The following is a 22,561-nucleotide window of genomic DNA, read 5'->3' as shown; positions in this document are numbered from 1 at the left end:
GTTAGTTTTTTTTCTTTTTTCCCAGATGATGTGACAATGCAAATTCGGCGATTTCGTTTCTAGGTAAGGTTCTCTCATAGAGATATCCATGACCTCCATGGCCTTCGTGAGTAAAAGCAAACCCATTAACTTGTGTTTCAGATCTCCCAATTTCTCAATACATCAAATAAAATCCATTGGTGTTTGCGAGTTAACATTCTTAAAAATTAAATTTATCATTAAAATGATAGAAACGCCGGCAAGGTTGTTTGTCAAGGTGCGCCAACATCGTGGAGATCGTTTATAGCTTAACTTTGCCTTAAAACTGCACTTTTATGAGGTTGTTTCAACACCTTTAAATTGAAACATGGTATCAGTTGCTGTTGATTTGTGCTTAATGAATAAAATATCTGACGCTGCATATTTATTCACGAAAACATAATCGGTTTGTTCTTGTCAGTAAATATACGTGTTTGTTCACGTAAGGGAGTAAGTTAGCCAAATTAGGGCAAAGGAAAATTCGATCTCACGCACCAATATTCTCCTTGAAGCACTGTGTCTTCCATTACTGGGCCAACCTCTTCATATCCATGCTAAATAAATGGCTTAAAAATGATAATGAAAATTTAATAATGATATATATTTAAATTTGATCTTTTTTTTGCCCTGAGTATGTTTGCATTGTTGTGCATGTTATTCGTTTTCTATCTGAGTGTTCGGTTTTATTGCCGATTACCTCAACGAGATTTATAATGGATGGCACGATATGACGCATTTTTAAAAGATAACGTAACCCACAGACCTCTGCGTAGGCATGGCAGACCAAAAGAGGACTTTTACGACCATGATATGGTTTTCAGTATTACCCTGCATGATTTGTTTAAAATGTCCTTGAGATGTTTATCGTCATTGGTAGTGTCACGTACGGCAAGGACCGAAAATATTATAATTTATCGTCGGATCTACCTAATTTGCTGATTGAATCTGCTCCGAAGAAAACAATAGGTGGGTAACATTCGGTCAAAATTGGGTCGAGATCGTAATTCTATTGTTACACTTACTAACTAAGAATGATTCGGTGACTGGACGACTCAAATGTTTCCTAATTCTACGTAAATTATAAAGATAATAGAAAGCGGATAAGCAAGTTCTGTTAATATGACTTAACATAGTCATTTTGGTGTCAACCTCATTTTGGAGTTAAAATTGTGCGTCATTGAATGCCGCAGACTGTGAAACTATCTTGAGATGTTTATCGTCTTTGATAGTGTCACGTACGGCATGGACTGAAAATGTTATAATTTATTGTCGGGTCTACATAATTTGCTGATTTAAACGATAAAATGCTCTCTTCCCAAGGAAAAAAAACATTCCCCCAGGTTTTATGATGCACCGATCACGCCTATTTAAAATAATTTGGATATATCAACAAAGTTGAAATGGTAAATTGGCCACCGTAACGATTACAAAAGCTGACGTTTCGAGCGTTAGCCCTTCGTCGGAGCGAATAGAGGAATTTTCCCACCAATAACGTAGCTCCATTTTCCGCCTTTAAAGCTCACACAACCCACAATTCCTCTATTCGCTCCGACGAAGGGCTAACGCTCGAAACGTCAGCTTTTGTAATCGTTACGGTGGCCAATTTACCATTTCAACTTTGCTGATATATCCAAATTATTTCGTTACCCCCACCAACGCAGCCCCAAACAGTTTCTTTCGAAACTATCAGCCTCTATTTAAGATATTTCCGACGGAAAACTTATGTTGTGCACAATTCTGAAATGATTGTCAGATGTTTATCGCTTTTTGCTCCAAAAAAAAAATAATAATAATAAGTGGCCAACATTGGGTCAAAATTGGGTCAGATCGCAACGGAATTCTATTCTTACACTCACTCGTTTACTCATCGCGACAACATTAGTGGCTTTGCCTCTTTTAGGAATCACACTGCTGCGAAACTCGATTAGCTGAATTACGCTGTGAAGTATCAATCAAATTCTTTTACTTTCGAATTGCTGTCAAGAAAACACCCTGTTTTGCTGCAACCGCGGACGATATAGTTGAAAATTGTACAAAGACAAGACTGAGTGAGTGAGTTAGTGAACAAAGACATCCATTTTCGGATGAGCGTCTTGTTACAAATGGCCACTAATGAAAACAATCGTGATCGTATACCGTGATATAACCTGTAGCTTTTTATCTCCTAAAATTCTATGGACTTAAGGATTTTATGACTGTTATCGTTTATATTATTGCCATCGCCTTAAAACAATTACAAGTTTAGTAATAAGTTGATTCACTGCATTATATTACAGTATACGTTGAATTATTGCTAATAAATCATCGTTAATCACAGCTGATTCTCCGTGTTTTCTGGTTGTAACGGCTGCCACGCCTATGTCACTGTACATAAGAGAGATTTAGCACAAGTTTGGTTTGAGTTAAACCGCAATAGTGACGTTATCATGTGTCCATTTGGGACGTGATCTTTTAAGGTTTCATCTGGAACCACATTTTAGTCAGTTGTCTCTGCTCGGGCTAACGATAGGTAGTGTTTATCGGAAGAGAGTTTTGCCCACCTTATTTTGTAGTTCGTTTTCGTTAGACTCTTACAAGCGGGACTCTTATGCAAGTATCTGTTCCTTTTCTTTGTACTTTTCTAGATTTCTAGCCTTTTTAGTAATCCCGTTCAGGTTTTACACTAGTTTCTTCATCGCTCGTTTTTGCAATCTCGTGACACTTGGCTCACGTTAAGTTAGAACGCTACAAGTTTTTTTCCCACTTGGCTAAGTTTTTTCCCACTTGGCTATTGGTATGTGTACGAGTTCGTTTTCAAGCGGTTCACAATTATCCTGTCGAAGATATAGTTTTTGTGTGAGTTTGTGCTTTAGGTTTCAGCTTTCTTATGTCTTTGTATCGAAACGTTTAAAATGTCAGTTCGAAAACTGGAAATGAGCTTAACTTCTTCCTTATGATTTTAATATTTCAGTTTACGATAAGTACTTGGATACCTCGACTACGTTAAATAAAACGATTCAAGGCTTGTCCGTAAAATATATCCCCGCTTCATAGTGCGTCTTCACTTGCGAAACTTAATAGTTGTCATCGAAACCTTCTTCGTTTGTTTCAGCCGCTACACCTGCCTTATTCGACCAGTAAAGTATGAACGTAAACGATTAGCATTAATTATCTTCGTCAATTCGTCATTTTTTTAGCAATTACGTCATGAGCTTTAACACGTGGATGTCTATCGATGCTGTTAGCGGTCTTTTTTCAGCGGTTCTAGTTCAGTTTTACAGAGTTAGCATGCGTGTAACTTTATTTGAGAGTTCTGCCATCCGATCTGGTCGAATCGCTGATAACCAGTTTTATGACCTTCACAGAAGCTGTTGCTCGAGAGCGAAATTTAACTTGGTAAGGCTTCTCTTCTTTGAGTGTGAAATGTGTGCTATGTGTGCTATAATTTTCATAAATCGTTAGACACTCACTTATTTATGTGAGAGCCAAGGGGTATTCTGACGATTAAAGAGAGCTGTTGTCTTCTTATTGAGGTAGAGACTGATATAAAGTTTAAGCCGTTTATAAAAGAAATTACACAACACTCGCCTAGCTTTAATTTTTTTCACTTAAGAAATGAGCGATATATCAAAGTTTAAAGGAGGTTTGTAGGGTAATCGGGAGGAAAGTTGAACCTTGGAGCATTTCCGCACGAAAGTTCTATTCTGTAAAATGATTGTAGTGTCGAAGCCCAATCTCGTAAGGCAATAAAATTCAACCTGGGAGGAGAAAAAGCTAAGGGAGGGAAATTTATCATTGCAATGTTCGCAAGCACAATTCTCCAGCACATTTTTCGTTTCCTTTTCGTTCCAAGATCCATTCGAAGTAAAAATGGAAATTAGTAACGATTCTGAATGATTCAATTAGGTAGCAGCCTTGTCAATAAGTTAGCAATCGATGCATCAGTCTATCTCTTTTTGCTAATCCATACCTCATGCTTGTAGGTTATCTTTCCCATTGTTTTTTATTTAGTTATTAAATTCAGAATGTCCAACGAAGCAAGTTACCAAAGGCTGTCAAGTGATGGAGATGGTACAAGCTCTTTTCATCCTGCTGAATCTGCAAATTGGTTATCATTACTATCCTTTTGGTGGATGAACGGTACATTCAGAGTGGGAGCAGAGAGACCCTTGACACACGCTGATATACTGCCTCTTCATGAAGAAGACAGGACCAGAGATTTGACTGAGAACCTGCGGAAAGAATGGAACAAACACGTACATGAACTCAACAAGGATAAAGCATGTAAAGAACAACCCAGGCTCTGGAAGTGCATCTTAAAGACCGTAACCACAAGGGAGATTTCCGTCCTGACATGTTTTTTGATCTTGGAGTCAGTATGTCGTGTGTTACAGCCCTTATTCCTAGGGTTGCTCCTTCATTTGCTCCGTTTAACTGAGAAAGACTACTCGTTAGCATATGGATGCTGTTTTCTGCTGGCATTAAGCGGCTTATCCACAGCCTGTATTCACTATACTGGGTTTCGGTTAGAACTTCTTGGAATGCGACTCAGCAGTGCTATTAAAGGTCTTATATACCTCAAGGTCAGTTATTTAGACAGCAAATGAAACTTGTAATCAGTCAATCAGTCAATAAGCCGATCATGCTTCTAACAGCAAGTGATCATTCCTTTTAGATACCTTTGATCAGTAAACAGACGCTTCGAAAAGTGACAAGTGGAAATGTCATCGACTTAATTTCAAATGACGTTCAAAGAATTGAAATGGCGCCCAGATGGATATTCACTTCAACTCTAACTATGCTCGAAATTGCAGCTGTCATTTCCTTGTTGTTTTACCTCATCAGCTGGGAAGCGATAATGGGAGTTTTCTACCTTGTAGCTGTGATTCCGTGTGTCATGATTATTTCATCCTTATGTGCTCAGCTGAGGCAGGAAACAGCCGCCGTGTCCGATCATCGCCTATCGATGATGATTGAACTGATATCAGGCATACGCGCAATTAAGGCTAATGCCTGGGAGAACAATTACGGGGATAGGATTCAAGAAGTGAGAAGGTAAGAGAGGTCATTCTGTCAAGAATAGGTGGAGATATTTCATAATAATGTACAACAATGGAACTGCAAATTAAAACTAAAAATAAAAAGTGATGATTGGCTAGGTTTATTCCACAAGGAAAAGAGGACCTCTTTCCTTATAAAGAAAGAAAAAAACAACAAAATCGAGATAAAGTTCGCTTATAATTGACATCCATGTAGAGGCTGATCAACCATCTGACTTGCTAATTGTTAGACTAACCAGTTATTCAACTGAGTGATGGAAAGACGGACTGCTGACCAAAAATAACTGGTTTTCACTCTCATAGGGTTGAAACAGATTTTATTGTCACGAAAAATATGATTAGTTTAGCTACAATGGCGTCCACTTTTGATAACTATTTTATGCTGTGAGGTGCTAGTAGCTGAGAATTATTTTTTATATGTCCTGTAGGAAGGAGACCTGGATCCTCCTAAAGAAGGGAGCTCTTTTATCAATTGTGGAATCTCTTCCGTTTACTGCAGGGACTGTAGCCACTTTTCTGTCTGTCTTAGCTCTCAGCCTCGATGGCCATCTAATTTCGTCTGCCAAGGCGTTCATGTTGTTGGCTTTTATTAACACACTTCGAATTACTATCACAAGACTTTCTTATGCTATCACCTCAGTATTTGAGTTGCGGATATCTTTTAGAAGAATCAGAAACTTTCTTTTACTGAAAAATATCCCTTCGTTGAGCTTGGAGACCTCTGAGGCGCCCCCTGGCAACCAAGATCATTTTCAAGAATCTAAAAACAATTTCCCAGCGCTTTATGGCAGAGGATCTCTAGGAACAGAAATTAAAAATGAAGAAAAAAGATCTAAAAATCAAGACTTCAATGATTACATTCCTCTTAACACCGATGCTAATCCTGCCTCTAGGACTGAATTTACACAAGCCTCTCCAGGGAAGTTATCCATTGAAAGTCTTTGGTGTAAAGCTAATGAACTGGAAGGGCCAAATCTCCTTGAAGATGTCAGTTTTGAGGTCCCAGAAAAGAGTATAACAGTCGTTACTGGTGAAGTGGGGAGTGGAAAATCTACACTGCTAGCTGCTATTGCAAGAGAAATCGTCGCGTTCAGTGGGAACATTACCTACTCCGGAACTGTGGCTTATGTCTCTCAAACTGCTTGGGTTTTCTCTGGAACACTCCGAGAAAATGTTTTGTTTGGTAAGCCTTTCGATGATAAAAAATACAGCAGTGTGATTCAAGCTTGTGCACTATCTGACGACATTCACAGGTTTCCCAAAGGTGACCTCGTATTTGTTGGAGAACACGGTGTCGTGTTGAGTGGCGGTCAGCGAGCTCGTGTCAATCTGGCTCGTGCAGTGTACGCAGATGCAGACATGTATTTGCTAGATGATCCTTTGAGTGCAGTGGATTCCAAAGTTGGTGAACACATATTTAGTCAGTGCATTTGTAACTTGTTAAAGGATAAAACAAGAATTCTAGTCACATACGCAGAGAGGCATCTCAGAATGGCTGACCATGTTGTGGTTCTCAACAACGGATCCGTTTCAGGACAAGGTACCTTTAGCGATTTGAAAGAAAGCGGATTAATGTTTGATACTATCATAGCTGGATCTGCTGCAATAGAAAAGAATACCAGCACTGCAGAAAAAGAATCTAACTTGCGAGATAAAGAATTCCGAGGCCAATTTGAGGAGCATTTGTCTGTTACCCAAGAAGATACTACAACTGGAGAAATTTCCTCCTCGTTATACTGGAACTATTTTAGAGCCGGAATGCATCCATTATTTATGATTATTCTATTTTTAATTTTTCTTATAACACAAGGTAAGATAATCATACCTGCAAACTTCTCATGATTATTCTAAGGTTCACTTAGGAAAGAATAGTGAGGAAAAATATTGGCAAAAATAAAACTAGCAATGGAATTTTGATGTGATGATGATGATTAAGTACTTTTAAGCAACCTGAAACTAGCAACAACCAAGCGGCTGTATGCATTATACATTTTACCTTTGGTGTCTTTATCTCGAGTGAAATTACGTAATGAATGTTCTCTGAGTGAACTGTATTTTGAAACTTTTCCAGAACAGCTGGGGTGTACAGGTACATTAAAGAACAGCTGGGTTGTACAAGTACATTAAAGAACAGCTGGGGTGTACAGGTACATTAAAGAACAGCTGGGGTGTACAGGTACATTAAAGAACAGCTGGGGTGTACAGGTACATTAAAGAACAGCTGGGGTGTACAGGTACATTAAAGAACAGCTGGGGTGTACAGGTACATTAAAGCAGGGATGGCGCAGTGGTGAGAGGACTCGCCTCCCACCAATGTGGTCCTGGTTCGATTCCCGGACCTGGGTCCATATGTGGGTTGAGTTTCTGCTTGTTCTCTTCTCTGCTTCGAGAGTTTTTCTCCGGGTTTTCTGGTTTTCCTCCCTCACCAATTCAAAAACCAACATACAGCTGATTCCAGCTGGCTGTAAGCTGTCCCTCAAGGTTACACATAGCGGCTGGTAGAGGCTGCTAGCGGCTGCTTTCGGTTCGAACTTGTCGAGCTGCGTCCTTGCTGTACTTTGCGACGGCGATTAGCAGTGATATTTATTGTTATTATGATTAAAGCGCGTATTGCTTTCTCGAAAAAATACGTGATTTTTTAGCAACTCTGAAAGAATGATGCTTATACCATAGTATCATTCCTCCTATGAAAGACTAGTAATTTGTTTTCTAATTTTTCATTTATCAGCTCTTCTTGTGTCACCCGACATCTGGCTTTCAGTGCTCACTACAATTCCACTTTTATCGGAACAACAATCATTCTCCACATTGGGTATTTACGCCGCTCTTGTGACAGGCGCTTTTGCTATGGTCATTATACGTGCCATCATATTCTTCAGTGTCTCTCTCAGATCCTCTAAAAACCTGCACAACCACCTTGTAACCTGTTTACTTAAAGCGCCAGTGTTATTTTTTGACACCAATCCTGCCGGACGCATCTTAAACCGATGTTCTAAGGACATTGACTGCATGGACGAGTTGCTTCCCAAGACGTTTCTATCAGCCATCCAGTATCTTTTGTTTGTATCCACAGCCATGTTGCTACCCTTGTTTACGAATGTTTGGCTCTCCATTGTTTCGGTTCCAGCTGTGGTTATATTTCTAAGCTTAGCTTGGTTTTACCTGAAGAGCTCCCGTGAACTCAAGAGGCTCGAGGCCATTTGTCAAAGTCCAGTTTTCTCGCACTTTTCAGAAACCATGATCGGTTTAGATACAATTCGTAGTCGGAACAGAGAAGAAGATTTCATCGAAGATTTTTATAGGTGGGTATTATTGCAGGAAGCAATCAATTTTAATGCTTTATGGCAAAAACCGATAACGGAAACTGGTTGTTATAGCTGAAGAACACGTGTTACTAATCACCGACGAAAAGGGATAGTTGAGACAAGAAATGATTGACACGATTTCCATGAACCGAAAAGACTTTCAAACATTTCTCATTCGCTAAGAGGGTAAATGATAATCTAATAAGTCTGAATCTGGATAATTTTCAGAATGTAAAATCTTGAAACTGAAAGCTTTAATTTCTCGTAATTCTTCCGTCATTAAAGCATTTTCTCGCACTTTTAGCATCCCTCAGTGATTTCTGCGTGGAACCGTTAATAAAGGCAGGCCACCAATATCTTCGTACCTCCATTTCGCCGCATATAAAAATTTTCCTTTTTTTTTTACATAAAATGAGCTTCCAATTAACCGTGCCAAGACAGCAATTTCGAAAATGAATGTAGCTAAGTGTAAGGTTTTGTACGTGTCCATGAATGTAATGGAGTTAGATAACTAAAAATGATAGCTTTTCTCGTTTTGTTGTAGTTCTAATTTGCTTATTTTTTTTCCTGATAGTATCTGTTTATTTCCACAACTTACAGGCACCAAGATTTACACAATCGAGCATTTTCCATGGTTTTAGCCAGTACACGGTGGCTTGGTTTCCGTGCTGATGTACTTTGCGCGACATTAATAACTGCAGTGGCATTCGCTTCTGTTCTTGCTTCTCAAAACCCAGGTATCAATCTCGAAGATTCGACGGAGCTGATAACACTGACAAAGTTTATCTATGATTCATTTAGCTTTTTATCAACTCAAGTCTATGCTTGCTGATCTACTAATATATTTTAATCTATTTATCTCAGCTTTAGCTGGTCTGGCACTCGCTTATGCTATCGATACGGCAAAAATATCCCAAATCGCTGTTAGACGATATGCTGGTGTTGAGAATCTTATGACGTCTGTCGAGCGAGTCCTGGCGTACACTCGCCTCAACACAGAGCCAGGATACACCACCAAAACACTTCCTCCGAAAAACTGGCCACATGACGGTCATGTGAGTTTTAAGAATGTTTCCATGAGGTACTATCCAGACGGACCGGTAGTGCTAAAAAAATTAAGTTTTGAAATCCAGGCAAGGAGCAAGTTGGGAATCGTAGGTCGGACGGGAGATGGGAAGTCGTCCATTGTATCAGCTATTCTACGCATGCCTGAGACTGAAGGAGAGATATTCATCGATGATGTGTGTATAGAAGATATTCAACTTCAGGAATCACGAAAATGTATCTCTGTCCTCGGACAATCGCCTGTTCTCTTCAGCGGATCGTTAAGAAAAAACCTGGATCCGTTGGGGGAGTACTCAGATGACGAACTATGGACTGCCATTAAAGAGGTGAAACTCACCAGCTTGGTCGAAAATCTAGACGGTCAGCTTGATCACAAACTTTTTGAGGGAGGTGAAAACTTGAGTACTGGTCAGCGGCAATTGATATGCTTGGCTCGCACTCTGCTTAAGCGAAGTAAGATCGTTATTTTGGATGAACCGACAGCTTACGTGGATCCAAATACAGAGAAAATCATCTGGTCAACTGTGCACGAGAAATTGAATAACTCAACTGTCATTATCATTGCTCATCGTTTAAATACTGTTCGAAACTGTGACAGTATCTTATTGTTAGAAGAAGGCCAGATTGCTGTTCAGGGAACCTTTGATGCACTCGTAGGATCGCATAAGGAGTGATGAATGCGATTTATTTTCAGTCGCCGCTATGTAGTCAAAGCAAGCCCTGCAAAAGCTTTAATAAAAGCACATGTATGATAAAGTAAGGGATTAGATTCTTCCCTCTTAATTCTAATTTCAACTTATCACTTTCACCGAAGCGGAAGTTTTTTTGGTATTTAATGAAGAATAAAAATGGATCAATTGTCGCTTAAAATCTCAGTTGTGATTGGGTACTGCAATATTTAGTAAGATATCGAGGAAGTTACCTTTACTATCAATGTTGTTTTATAAGGTTGTTCCTTGAGAAATAAATATAACGTTAGGCTCAAGTCAAAGGAAATTCTGTTATAGAATCACTTAAATGAATAGGTTAACAAAGCGAGATATTTAGCGTGGAATTGCAAGTTAAAACTAGGCTAAGTAATTGTGTTTCGCATCTCTTGTTTCGCACTCAGGATAAAAACAAAGAATTTTATCGCCGTTTTCTTTTCTTTTTTTTTTTTTCTTACGTTTATTCAATTAATGTCCCACTTAGCACAAAGAGCGTAGTAGATGAGCCATTAATAATAAATAGCAGGATGACGTAGCATTTGGCAAGAAGATACACAGACCGTTAAGTGTTCGTAATGAATTAAAGCTGCACCGCCTTATCATTCGTTTCAAGAATGGGCGTCAATATGGATTTCCATGTTGTGAACTGATCTACTTTATATCACTCTTTCGTTGACGAGCATTTCATCTCCGCATGCAGTTTCAGTAAAGTTCACCCAATCGGCAATAAAACAATAGATTTATGGACTACATTTACGACAAAATACGGGTTAGAAGTCAGATAAAATGCCATGTTTTGAATAGGTAAGAAGGTAAAAATGAAATCAAATATATTTTTACTGCCCTGAGTCTACAAAAACATCAGTGGGAGTGTAAGTGACAAATGCTCTGATGACATCATATCTGAAAATTGAACATCGGAGGTCCTTGACGAGATTCATGTCGTTTCTGAGCACTTTTAGATTAAAGTGATTGACGTTTCAAAACACAAACTGTTAAGTAGAGATAAAGGTAAATATCACCGATAAAACATTCCATTTTCCTTCCTTCTTGATGAACCAGCTGCATAGCAGCTTGTTGTTGCTTATTTTTTTCTCATAGGACTGTTTACAGTTTTTTCCAAGCCTTTCCGTCAACATATTATCGAGCTGAAATCTAGTTCGAGATTTGTTTTCCCGTAAGGGAGTTTGTGGATAAGAAGCGTTTAAGGCAAAAAACGATATGAGACATTTTTCTAAAATTTCTTAAAATAAAATTGAAGCATTTTACTCAGAATTTAAACTTGCCTCGATAAAATGACTGACGATCTACAGTGTTAATGTTGAATTAATCCACAAAGGCACTGATCTTCCGATTTTTCTCAGGAACTATTTTACCTTATAAGAGTTTATCTGATTTATCGAGCTGAAATCGAGCCATTTATTTTCCTTTAGAGTTTAAGGCCAATAATCTTATGAGACATTTTCCTTAGCTTTTGTAAAACAAAGCTTAAACATTTACTCAGAAAATTAACGTGTGACTCAAACGTGAATGAACATCTGAATGTTAAATTCATTCACAAGAACACTAATTTTCCGATGTTTCTCGGGAACCATTTCAGCGTCTTAGATGTTTCAGTCTATCTGATCTAGTTTCTTTTTCATTTGAATATGTTATGGAGTAGTTGACATCGAAGCGTTGAATGACTCTTCCAATAGCGGGAAGTCCGGAATGATGAAAAAAAAAGATTCAGAGGCAATTCTTTATTATGGTGTTACGAGATAATAGTCAAATAATCTAATAGTGACTCAACCAGTTGTTTAAACATTTGATAAAGCAACTATTTTGAACTTGAAGTATCCATACGTTCAATCGACCGCCATTAGGCAGGGATTGAACTAGATATATAGTTTAGATTAAACTAGTTTAGATTAACCAAGACTGTAAACTTCATTAACGTTTTTGAAGCGTAATAGCATCTGTTCTCGTCGTCGCAAAAGATACCTCGACTTGACAACTTAAAATGGACTCTAACAGTTGATCAAATGTAGAATCAAAGTTAAAAGCATCACTTAACTGCACTTTAGTTATTTGTATAACTCAACTGCCACGTTTGATCCATGAGATGGTATAAAACAAAGAAAAACAGTGGCTCTAGCTTTATAGGTGTTTTATCTCAACTTTGATGCGCATCAAAATGTATCTAAAACTGTGCGTTCTTGTCCTTTTGCTTTCGATTACCTTCGCGAGGCCTTACCTAGGGGAGGAACAGCAGAAATTTGAAGGTTAGTTGCTATTTAAAGCCATAAACAAAGAGAAGATTTATTGGATGGGTTAGGACGATATCATTTGACCTTTTTTACACTATGAACACGACGTGCTCATTGTTGAATGAGAATAAAAAGATAGCTAACGATATCAAGGAAATGCTCAGAGTAGTTCATACAAATAGCATATCGTTTAACTGTGCAAAATTTCTTACCCAATTCCTTACCGCTATTTTATCTCGTTGGGTTTAAAGGTGCTTAACTCCCTTGTAACGTAGCAAAAGAAACAAAATATTCCAGTGTATCAAGGACATGAACAACGAAGGCAACAGCAGTAATTAAAGCAATGACATCAATAGCAACCTTTCCTTTGGATAATATTTGAATAGTATTAAGGTAAAATTATTTTTATAAAGGAGCTTCAAGGCTACTTGATCATCATCAATATGATTATCACCATTTTCTATTCACTGCTTTCTCATTTGTCTCATTTTCATAATTTTCTGTTTGAAGATCCGGAGGAGGACCTCAGCGATGACTTCATGGAAAATGGTAAAAATTAAAATTCTTTTGTCAGTAAAATAAGAACTAGTTTAATCTTGTTAATATTAGGTTTCTTTTGCTTATCATAAAGAGCGCTCATTAGGTTACATTAATCGCAGTCCCTCCTTTTCGGCGAAATCCGCCGCGAGAGTCGAAAACCTTCACGAAAAAGCGCGGAAAACTCTATGGTAATAATAAAACAACAATACAGTTCTTAAAACGCATTATACATGAGTCTCAATGCTTTTACATAAGATTTGAAGTACAAATATAAGATTAAAATTAACTACAAATTATAAGCGATTTTAAAAAGGTAAGTCTTAAGCCTGGTTTTAAAGGAATCTAAGGTTTCGGAATATCTTATAAAATCAGGAAGCTTATTCCAAAGCACAGGGGATGCACACACAAAGGATCTGTCGCCATTGGTAGAGGTTCTAGATCTTGGGACATACAGATTAATAGACTTTGAGGAACAGAGAGAGCGGACAGGTGTGTAGAGAGTTAACAGATTTGCCAAGTAATCAGGAGCCAGACCATGAAGTGCTATATAGGTATAGAGAAGCAGCTTGGAAATAAAACGATGTTCCATAGGGAGTCAGTGTAGATTAATGAGGACTGGAGTAATATGTTCAAATTTTTTTTCGTTCGTGTAATAAGTCAGGCGGCAGAGTTTTGTAGTCTTTGAAGTTTCTCTATTTCAGAAGAGGGCAAGCCTTAAAACAAGTCATTGCAGTAATCCAGTTTAGAGAAAATAAAGGCATGAAAGACCATTTCGGTGTCTTTCTGAGATAAAAATTTCCTAATTTTACTAATTTCGTGTAAAAATAATGAGCCGGAGCGACACATATTGTTATGGTGGGTGCGACATATATTGTTAATGTGGGTGCGACATATCTTGTTAATGTGGGTGCGACATATATTGTTAATGTGGGTGCGACATATCTTGTTAATGTGGGTGCGACATATCTTGTTAATGTGGGTGCGACATATATTGTTAATGTGGGTGCAACATATATTGTTAATGTGGGTGCGACATATATTGTTATTGTGAATACTTTCCGAGCGCAAGACTCATGGGGCTCCCGCGATGCCTAAGTCAAAAGTGTAGCTTCCCGCGGCGAGCCAACATACATTCCTTTTAATTTTTATGGATTTTTTCGACTCGCGCGACGGACTCGGGCGAGAAGGAGGGAATGCTCGCAAGTTATCAATAAATGTGATAAAGCATAGCATTATGCGCCCACCGAAACTTTCAGTAAAATTTCATACTAACTAATTGATTATCATCGCTATCATTATCAACATTATTTTTAATGAACTGCTTTCTAATTTGTCTCATTTTCATAATTTTCTCTTGATAGATCAGGAGGAAGACCTAAGCGACGAATTGATCAAAAATGGTAAAAATCAAATTAATTTGTCAGTAAAATTAAGAACAAGATTGATATTGTTTATTTTAAGTCTCTTTTGCTGATTATAGAGAGCTGTCAGTAGGTGTGTTCCCACCGGAAATTTCAATGAAACTGCACGCTGTCACGTTTCACTTTCAGCCTCTGTTTTAAATTTTTGGTTTTGTTGCTACATCTACTTTTTTTCCCTTTCCTCTCTATTTTCTTTTTTAGTGTGTTTTTGGTTTTTTGTATTTTGTTTTTCAGTTATTTTAATTTTTTTTATTGTTCTTTTTTTTACATCCTATTTAAAGATCAGGAGGATGAACACAGTGAGGACGACAAAACAGTCCCACTTGGTAAGAGTCAAAATAACTTCCTTATCGCATGAATTTATTTTTTAACCACGTCTTGCATGCCAAGAATAACTATCACCGACTAGAAGTTAAAAATGGCCACTGAAAAATGAATACGGCAAACTGTAGAATCACCAGCGGGATGGGTAACACCCGCGTTACAAAACTTTCTCAGTCTTTGAAGTTTCTGTATTTCAGAAGAGGGTAAGCCTTAAAACAAGTCATTGCAGTAATCCAGTTTAGAGAAAATAAAGGCATGAAAGACCATTTCGGTGTCATTCTCAGATAAAAGTTTCCTAATTTTACTAATTTCGTGTAAAAATGATGAGCCGGAGCGACACATATAGTTATGGTGGGTGCGACATGTATTGTTAATGTGGGTGCGACATATATTGTTAATGTGGGTGCGACATATATTGTTAATGTGGGTGCGACATATATTGTTATTGTGGGTACTTTCCGAGCGCAAGACTCATGGAGCTCCCGCGATGCCTAAGTCAAAAGTATAGCTTCCCGCGGCGAGCCAACATACATTCCTTTTTAATTTTTATGGATTTTTTCGACTCGCGCGACGGACTCGGGCGAGAAGGAGGGAATGCTCGAAAGTTATCAATAAATGTGATAAAGCATAGCATTATGCGCCCACCGAAACTTTCAGTAAAATTTCATACTAACTAATTGATTATCATCGCTATCATATCAACATTCTTTTTAATGAACTGCTTTCTAATTTGTCTCATTTTCATAATTTTCTCTTGATAGATCCGGAGGAAGACCTAAGCGACGAATTGATCAAAAATGGTAAAAATCAAATTATTTTGTCAGTAAAATTAAGAACAAGCTTGATATTGTTTATTTTAAGTCTCTTTTGCTGATTATAGAGAGCTGTCAATAGGTGTGTTCCCACAAGAAAATTTCAATGAAACTGCACGCTGTCACGTTTCACTTTCAGCCTCTGTTTTAAATTTTTGGTTTGGTTGCTACATCTACTTTTTTTCCCTTTCCTCTCTATTTTCTTTTTGAGTGTGTTTTTGGTTTTTTCTATTTTGTTTTTCAGTTATTTTAATTTTTTTTTATTATTCTTTTTTTTACATCCTATTTAAAGATCAGGAGGATGAACACAGTGATGACGACAAAACAGTCCCACTTGGTAAGAGTCAAAATAACTTCCTTATCGCATGAATTTATTTTTTAACCACGTCTTGCATGCCAAAAATAACTATTACCGACTAGAAGTTAAAAATCGCCACTGAAAAATGAATACGGCAAACTGTAGAATCACCAGCGGGATGGGTAACACCCGCGTTACAAAACTTTCTCAGTCTTTGAAGTTTCTGTATTTCAGAAGAGGGCAAGCCTTAAAACAAGTCATTGCAGTAATCCAGTTTAGAGAAAATAAAGGCATGAAAGACCCTTTTGGTGTCTTTCTGAGATAAAAATTTCCTAATTTTACTAATTTCGTGTAAAAATAATGAGCCGGAGCGACACATATTGTTATGGTGGGTGCGACATATATTGCTAATGTGGGTGCGACATATCTTGTTAATGTGGGTGCGACATATATTGTTAATGTGGGTGCGACATATCTTGTTAATGTGGGTGCGACATATATTGTTAATGTGGGTGCGACATATATCGTTAATGTGGGTGCGACATATATTGTTAATGTGGGTGCGACATATATTGTTAATATGGGTGCGACATATATTGTTATTCTGGGTACTTTCCGAGCGCAAGACTCATGGAGCTCCCGTGATGCCTAAGTCAAAAGTATAGCTTCCCGCGGCGAGCCAACATACATTCCTTTTTAATTTTTATGGATGTTTTCGACGCGCTCGACGGACTCTGGCGAGAAGGAGGGAATGCTCGCAAGTTATCAATAAATGTGATAAAGCATAGCATTATGCGCCCACCGAAACTTTCAGTAAAATTTCAAACTAACTAATTGATTATCATCGCTATCATTATCAACATTCTTTTTGATGAACTGCTTTCTAATTTGTCTCATTTTCATAATTTTCTCTTGATAGATCCGGAGGAAGACCTAAGCGACGAATTGGTCAAAAATGGTAAAAATCTAATTATTTTGTCAGTAAAATTAAGAACAAGCTTGATATTGTTTATTTTAAGTCTCTTTTGCTGATTATAGAGAGCTGTCAATAGGTGTGTTCCCACAGGAAATTTCAATGAAACTGCACGCTGTCACGTTTCACTTTCAGCCTTTGTTTTAAATTTTCGGTTTTGTTGCTACATCTACTTTTTTTCCCTTTCCTCTCTATTTTCTTTTTTAGTGTGTTTTTGGTTTTTTGTATTTTGGTTTTTAGTTATTTTAATTTTTTTTTATTGTTCTTTTTTTACATCATATTTAAAGATCAGGAGGATGAACACAGTGATGACGACAAAACAGTCCCACTTGGTAAGAGTCAAAATAACTTCCTTATCGCATGAATTTATTTTTTAACCACATCTTGCATGCCAAAAATAACTATCACAGACTAGAAGTTAAAAATCGCCACTGAAAAATGAATACGGCAAACTGTAGAATCACCAGCGGGATGGGTAACACCCGCGTTACAAAACTTTCTCAGTCTTTGAAGTTTCTGTATTTCAGAAGAGGGCAAGCCTTAAAACAAGTCATTGCAGTAATCCAGTTTAGAGAAAATAAAGGCATGAAAGACCCTTTTGGTGTCTTTCTGAGATAAAAATTTCCTAATTTTACTAATTTCGTGTAAAAATAATGAGCCGAAGCGACACATATTGTTATGGTGGGTGCGACATATATTGCTAATGTGGGTGCGAAAAATCTTGTTAATGTGGGTGCGACATATATTGTTAATGTGGGTGCGACATATCTTGATAATGTGGGTGCGACATATATTGTTAATGCGGGTGCGACATATCTTGTTAATGTGGGTGCGACATATATTGTTAATGTGGGTGCGACATATATTGCTAATGTGGGTGCGACATATATTGTTATTGTGGGTGCGACATATATTGTTATTGTGGGTGCGACATATATTGTTATTGTGGGTGCGACATATATTGTTAATGTGGGTGCGACATATATTGTTATTGTGGGTGCGACATATATTGTTATTGTGGGTGCGACATATATTGTTATTGTGGGTGCGACATATATTGTTAATGTGAGTGCGACATATATTGTTATTGTGGGTGCGACTTATATTGTTATTGTGGATACTTTCCGAGCGCAAGACTCATGGAGCTCCCGCGATGCCTAAGTCAAAAGTATAGCTTCCCGCGGCGAGCCAACATACATTCCTTTTTAATTTTTATGGATTTTCTCGACTCGCGCGACGGACTCGGGCGAGAAGGAGGGAATGCTCGCAAGTTATCAATAAATGTGATAAAGCATAGCATTATGCGCCCACCGAAACTTTCAGTAAAATTTCATACTAACTAATTGATTATCATCGCTATCATTATCAACATTCTTTTTAATGAACTGCTTTCTAATTTGTCTCATTTTCATAATTTTCTCTTGATAGATCCGGAGGAAGACCTAAGCGACGAATTGATCAAAAATGGTAAAAATCAAATTATTGTGTCAGTAAAATTAAGAACAAGCTTGATATTGTTTATTTTAAGTCTCTTTTGCTGATTATAGAGAGCTGTCAGTAGGTGTGTTCCCACCGGAAATTTCAATGAAACTGCACGCTGTCAAGTTTCACTTTCAGCCTCTGTTTTAAATTTTTGGTTTTGTTGCTACATCTACTTTTTTTCCCTTTCCTCTCTATTTTCTTTTTTAGTGTGTTTTTGGTTTTTTGTATTTTGGTTTTTAGTTATTTTAATTTTTTTTTATTGTTCTTTTTTTTACATCATATTTAAAGATCAGGAGGATGAACACAGTGATGACGACAAAACAGTCCCACTTGGTAAGAGTCAAAATAACTTCCTTATCGCATGAATTTATTTTTTAACCACATCTTGCATGCCAAAAATAACTATCACCGACTAGAAGTTAAAAATCGCCACTGAAAAATGAATACGGCAAACTGTAGAATCACCAGCGGGATGGGTAACACCCGCGTTACAAAACTTTCTCAGTCTTTGAAGTTTCTGTATTTCAGAAGAGGGCAAGCCTTAAAACAAGTCATTGCAGTAATCCAGTTTAGAGAAAATAAAGGCATGAAAGACCCTTTTGGTGTCTTTCTGAGATAAAAATTTCCTAATTTTACTAATTTCGTGTAAAAATAATGAGCCGGAGCGACACATATTGTTATGGTGGGTGCGACATATATTGCTAATATGGGTGCGACATATCTTGTTAATGTGGGTGCGACATATATTGTTAATGTGGGTGCGACATATATTGTTAATGTGGGTGCGACATATATTGTTAATGTGGGTGCGACATATATTGTTATTGTGGGTACTTTCCGAGCGCAAGACTCATGGAGCTCCCGCGATGCCTAAGTCAAAAGTATAGCTTCCCGCGGCGAGCCAACATACATTCCTTTTTAATTTTTATGGATGTTTTCGACTCGCGCGACGGATTCGGGCGAGAAGGAGGGAATGCTCGCAAGTTATCAATAAATGTGATAAAGCATAGCATTATGCGCCCACCGAAACTTTCAGTAAAATTTCAAACTAACTAATTGATTATCATCGCTATCATTATCAACATTCTTTTTGATGAACTGCTTTCTAATTTGTCTCATTTTCATAATTTTCTCTTGATAGATCAGGAGGAAGACCTAAGCGACGAATTGGTCAAAAATGGTAAAAATCAAATTATTTTGTCAGTAAAATTAAGAACAAGCTTGATATTGTTTATTTTAAGTCTCTTTTGCTGATTATAGAGAGCTGTCAATAGGTGTGTTCCCACCGGAAATTTCAATGAAACTGCACGCTGTCACGTTTCACTTTCAGCCTCTGTTTTAAATCTTTGGTTTTGTTGCTACATCTACTTTTTTTCCCTTTCCTCTCTATTTTCTTTTTTAGTGTGTTTTCGGTTTTTTGTATTTTGTTTTTTAGTTATTTTAATTTTTTTTATTGTTCTTTTTTTTACATCCTATTTAAAGATCAGGAGGATGAACACAGTGATGACGACAAAACAGTCCCACTTGGTAAGAGTCAAAATAACTTCCTTATCGTATGAATTTATTTTTTAACCACGTCTTGCATGCCAAGAATAACTATCACCGACTAGAAGTTAAAAATCGCCACTGAAAAACGAATACGACAAACTGTAGAATCACCAGCGGGATGGGTAACACCCGCGTTACAAAACTTTCTCAGTCTTTGAAGTTTCTGTATTTCAGAAGAGGGCAAGCCTTAAAACAAGTCATTGCAGTAATCCAGTTTAGAGAAAATAAAGGCATGAAAGACCCTTTTGGTGTCTTTCTGAGATAAAAATTTCCTAATTTTACTAATTTCGTGTAAAAATAATGAGCCGGAGTGACACATATTGTTATGGTGGGTGCGACATATATTGCTAATGTGGGTGCGACATATCTTGTTAATGTGGGTGCGACATATATTGTTAATGTGGGTGCGACATATCTTGTTAATGTGGGTGCGACATATATTGTTAATGTGCGTGCGACATATATTGTTAATGTGGGTGCGACATATATTGTTAATGTGGGTGCGACATATATTGTTATTGTGGGTACTTTCCGAGCGCAAGACTCATGGAGCCCCGCGATGCCTAAGTCAAAAGTATAGCTTCCCGCGGCGAGCCAACATACATTCCTTTTTAATTTTTATGGATGTTTTCGACTCGCGCGACGGACTCGGGCGAGAAGGAGGGAATGCTCGCAAGTTATCAATAAATGTGATAAAGCATAGCATTATGCGCCCACCGAAACTTTCAGTAAAATTTCAAACTAACTAATTGATTATCATCGCTATCATTATCAACATTCTTTTTGATGAACTGCTTTCCAATTTGTCTCATTTTCATAATTTTCTCTTGATAGATCAGGAGGAAGACCTAAGCGACGAATTGGTCAAAAATGGTAAAAATCAAATTATTTTGTCAGTAAAATTAAGAACAAGCTTGATATTGTTTATTTTAAGTCTCTTTTGCTGATTATAGAGAGCTGTCAATAGGTGTGTTCCCACCGGAAATTTCAATTAAATTGCACGCTGTTACGTTTCACTTTCAGCCTTTGTTTTAAATTTTTGGTTTTGTTGCTACATCTACTTTTTTTCCCTTTCCTCTCTATTTTCTTTTTTAGTGTGTTTTTGTTTTTTTGTATTTTGTTTTCCAGTTATTTTAATTTTTTTATTGTTCTTTTTTTTACATCCTATTTAAAGATCAGGAGGATGAACACAGTGATGACGACAAAACAGTCCCACTTGGTAAGAGTCAAAATAACTTCCTTATCGTATGAATTTATTTTTTAACCACGTCTTGCATGCCAAGAATATTTATCACCGACTAGAAGTTAAAAATCTCCACTGAAAAATGAATACGGCAAACTGTAGAATCACCAGCGGGATGGGTAACACCCGCGTTACAAAACTTTCTCAGTCCCAACCGAACATGGCTGAATTACCTCCGCCCTTCTATGTCTTTATTGATTGTAGCAAACTACCAAAAGGCGTTTTTATCTATTTTCAACTACACATTATATTTTCTTCTTTTCTTCCTATTCTCTAGCATTGGAAGACCCGGCGAGTAAAAGTGGTACGTAAACAGGAGTTACGGTTTGACGTAACGTAAAGTGCTTTGATTATTTGTCTGCAGTCAAACCTCCAAGGTTACAGGTCTCGTTTCCTCTAAGTTTATATTGTTATCTGGTTGGAGGGATAAATTGCACGACTAAGGTTTATGAACTTGTTTCTGGACCAATAGTTGCTGGACGCAAATGGTCAGAAGAACTGGTAAAAATGAATGACAGTAATTGAAATGATTGGAGTACAGTTTAGTGAATTGATCTCTGGCCATTCTAAACGGCGCGACACGAAGTTTCATTTCCACTTTATAACATCCATGACTATGCCCTGTATTCATTTATTTCGATAGAAGGAGCAGCAGACGAGCCAGCTGAAAAAGTTGACCAGAAAGAGAACGCTTCCTAAGATTAGCAAGGTTACTAAGGTAGGTTTAACCAATATTTCGCCACAATTGGCAATAATGTCGCAATCCGATTGGCCAATTTGCGGCTTTAGGTATGAGTACAGATAACGCAGCTCTTATCAAAAACGGCAAAATGGCCAATCAAACTGCTATATTAATGCCAACTGTGGTAGAAAATCTTATTGACAATCTATTACGCACAGTTGTACGTAGATGAACTTATGCGTGCATTCTTATTTTCCTAGATATGCAGACTAACCCAAGCCTAACTAGTGGAACAAGATAAAGACAAGCAATTAGGAGCATAATGAGAAATCAATAAAAGATAAAAAAATAAATGAGTTCAAACGATTGATTAATATAATGGAGTAATATAAAATGTAAAGAAAAAAAAAAAGAAAACAGAAAATCGGCTGACAACTCCCCAATAATTCTTGCGCTGTCTTTCTCTAGCTAATTTGCTTGTATCCACCCGATTCAAGCTGTCTTCTCTGTTGCAAGTTTCTTTGTCCTTTATAGATCATACTCAGCAATGCATCAGTCGGAGAGGGTATTGAATTAGGCTGATAAAATTGGTTCCCAAACTCTTTTTTAGTTGACATCAGACCATCCTTGTTTATCACCAAACTCCCCTTAGTTGTCGCCAAACTCTTCATAGTTGTCGCCCCCCCCCCCTCCCCGAGTTGTAGCCAAACCCTTTTTAGTTGACGCCAAATTCCCTTAAGTTGAACCCAAACCATCTTTAGTTGTCATCCGACTCTCTTCGGTTATCGGTAATGTCTTCTTTGTGGTCGCCAAACTCTTCTTAGTAGTCCCAACTATCATAGTCATGGAGCCAGC

The 22,561-nt window shown here is 37.5% G+C and overlaps 2 protein-coding genes across 11 annotated transcripts; both read left to right on the top strand.

Moving 5' to 3' along the window:
* The first annotated feature begins 1,524 nt into the window (after window positions 1-1,524).
* On the top strand, window positions 1,525-10,765 carry LOC111325760 (ATP-binding cassette sub-family C member 4). The gene is made up of 7 exons (XM_088729221.1): window positions 1,525-3,393; window positions 4,009-4,580; window positions 4,673-5,052; window positions 5,486-6,867; window positions 7,786-8,359; window positions 8,963-9,099; window positions 9,227-10,765. The coding sequence occupies exons 2-7, from the start codon at window positions 4,023-4,025 to the stop codon at window positions 10,099-10,101; spliced, it is 3,906 nt and encodes a 1,301-aa protein (XP_088585347.1). The 5' UTR covers window positions 1,525-3,393; window positions 4,009-4,022; the 3' UTR covers window positions 10,102-10,765.
* A 1,476-nt stretch (window positions 10,766-12,241) lies between these two features.
* LOC148724425 (uncharacterized) lies at window positions 12,242-22,063 on the top strand. Of its 10 annotated transcripts, XM_088729274.1 has the most exons (17): window positions 12,243-12,398; window positions 12,894-12,932; window positions 14,285-14,323; window positions 14,626-14,670; window positions 15,430-15,468; window positions 15,773-15,817; window positions 16,698-16,736; window positions 17,039-17,083; window positions 18,180-18,218; window positions 18,522-18,566; window positions 19,375-19,413; window positions 19,716-19,760; window positions 20,616-20,654; window positions 20,956-21,000; window positions 21,302-21,328; window positions 21,668-21,742; window positions 21,967-22,063. In XM_088729274.1, exons 1-16 carry the CDS (start codon window positions 12,299-12,301, stop codon window positions 21,721-21,723), a joined length of 726 nt encoding a protein of 241 aa, XP_088585400.1. In that variant the 5' UTR covers window positions 12,243-12,298; the 3' UTR covers window positions 21,724-21,742; window positions 21,967-22,063. The 10 variants fall into 10 exon arrangements, with proteins under 10 accessions (XP_088585409.1, XP_088585400.1, XP_088585401.1 ...); XM_088729283.1 differs by lacking the exons at window positions 20,616-20,654; window positions 20,956-21,000 and having other exon boundaries at window positions 12,242-12,398; XM_088729275.1 differs by lacking the exons at window positions 14,285-14,323; window positions 14,626-14,670.
* Window positions 22,064-22,561: the final 498 nt, after the last annotated feature.

Source organism: Stylophora pistillata, chromosome 8 (assembly GCF_964205215.1).
Source record: "Stylophora pistillata chromosome 8, jaStyPist1.2, whole genome shotgun sequence".
NCBI lineage: Eukaryota > Metazoa > Cnidaria > Anthozoa > Scleractinia > Pocilloporidae > Stylophora > Stylophora pistillata.
Note: the sequence above shows the minus strand (reverse complement) of the source record. Positions and strands in the feature narration are given on the sequence as shown.

What these genes read in the sequence shown, in the direction of transcription:
- LOC148724425 (XM_088729274.1), top strand. Translation starts at nt 12,299, where the DNA reads ATGCGCATCAAAATGTATCTAAAACTGTGCGTTCTTGTCCTTTTGCTT. An exon ending in CGACGAATTGGTCAAAAATG is followed by an intron (nt 16,737 to 17,038) that starts GTAAAAATCTAA and finishes TCATATTTAAAG; the next exon opens with ATCAGGAGGATGAACACAGT. An exon ending in CGACAAAACAGTCCCACTTG is followed by an intron (nt 17,084 to 18,179) that starts GTAAGAGTCAAA and finishes TTCTCTTGATAG; the next exon opens with ATCCGGAGGAAGACCTAAGC.
- LOC111325760 (XM_088729221.1), top strand. Translation starts at nt 4,023, where the DNA reads ATGTCCAACGAAGCAAGTTACCAAAGGCTGTCAAGTGATGGAGATGGT. An exon ending in AATTTTTCTTATAACACAAG is followed by an intron (nt 6,868 to 7,785) that starts GTAAGATAATCA and finishes TTCATTTATCAG; the next exon opens with CTCTTCTTGTGTCACCCGAC. An exon ending in TTCATCGAAGATTTTTATAG is followed by an intron (nt 8,360 to 8,962) that starts GTGGGTATTATT and finishes CACAACTTACAG; the next exon opens with GCACCAAGATTTACACAATC.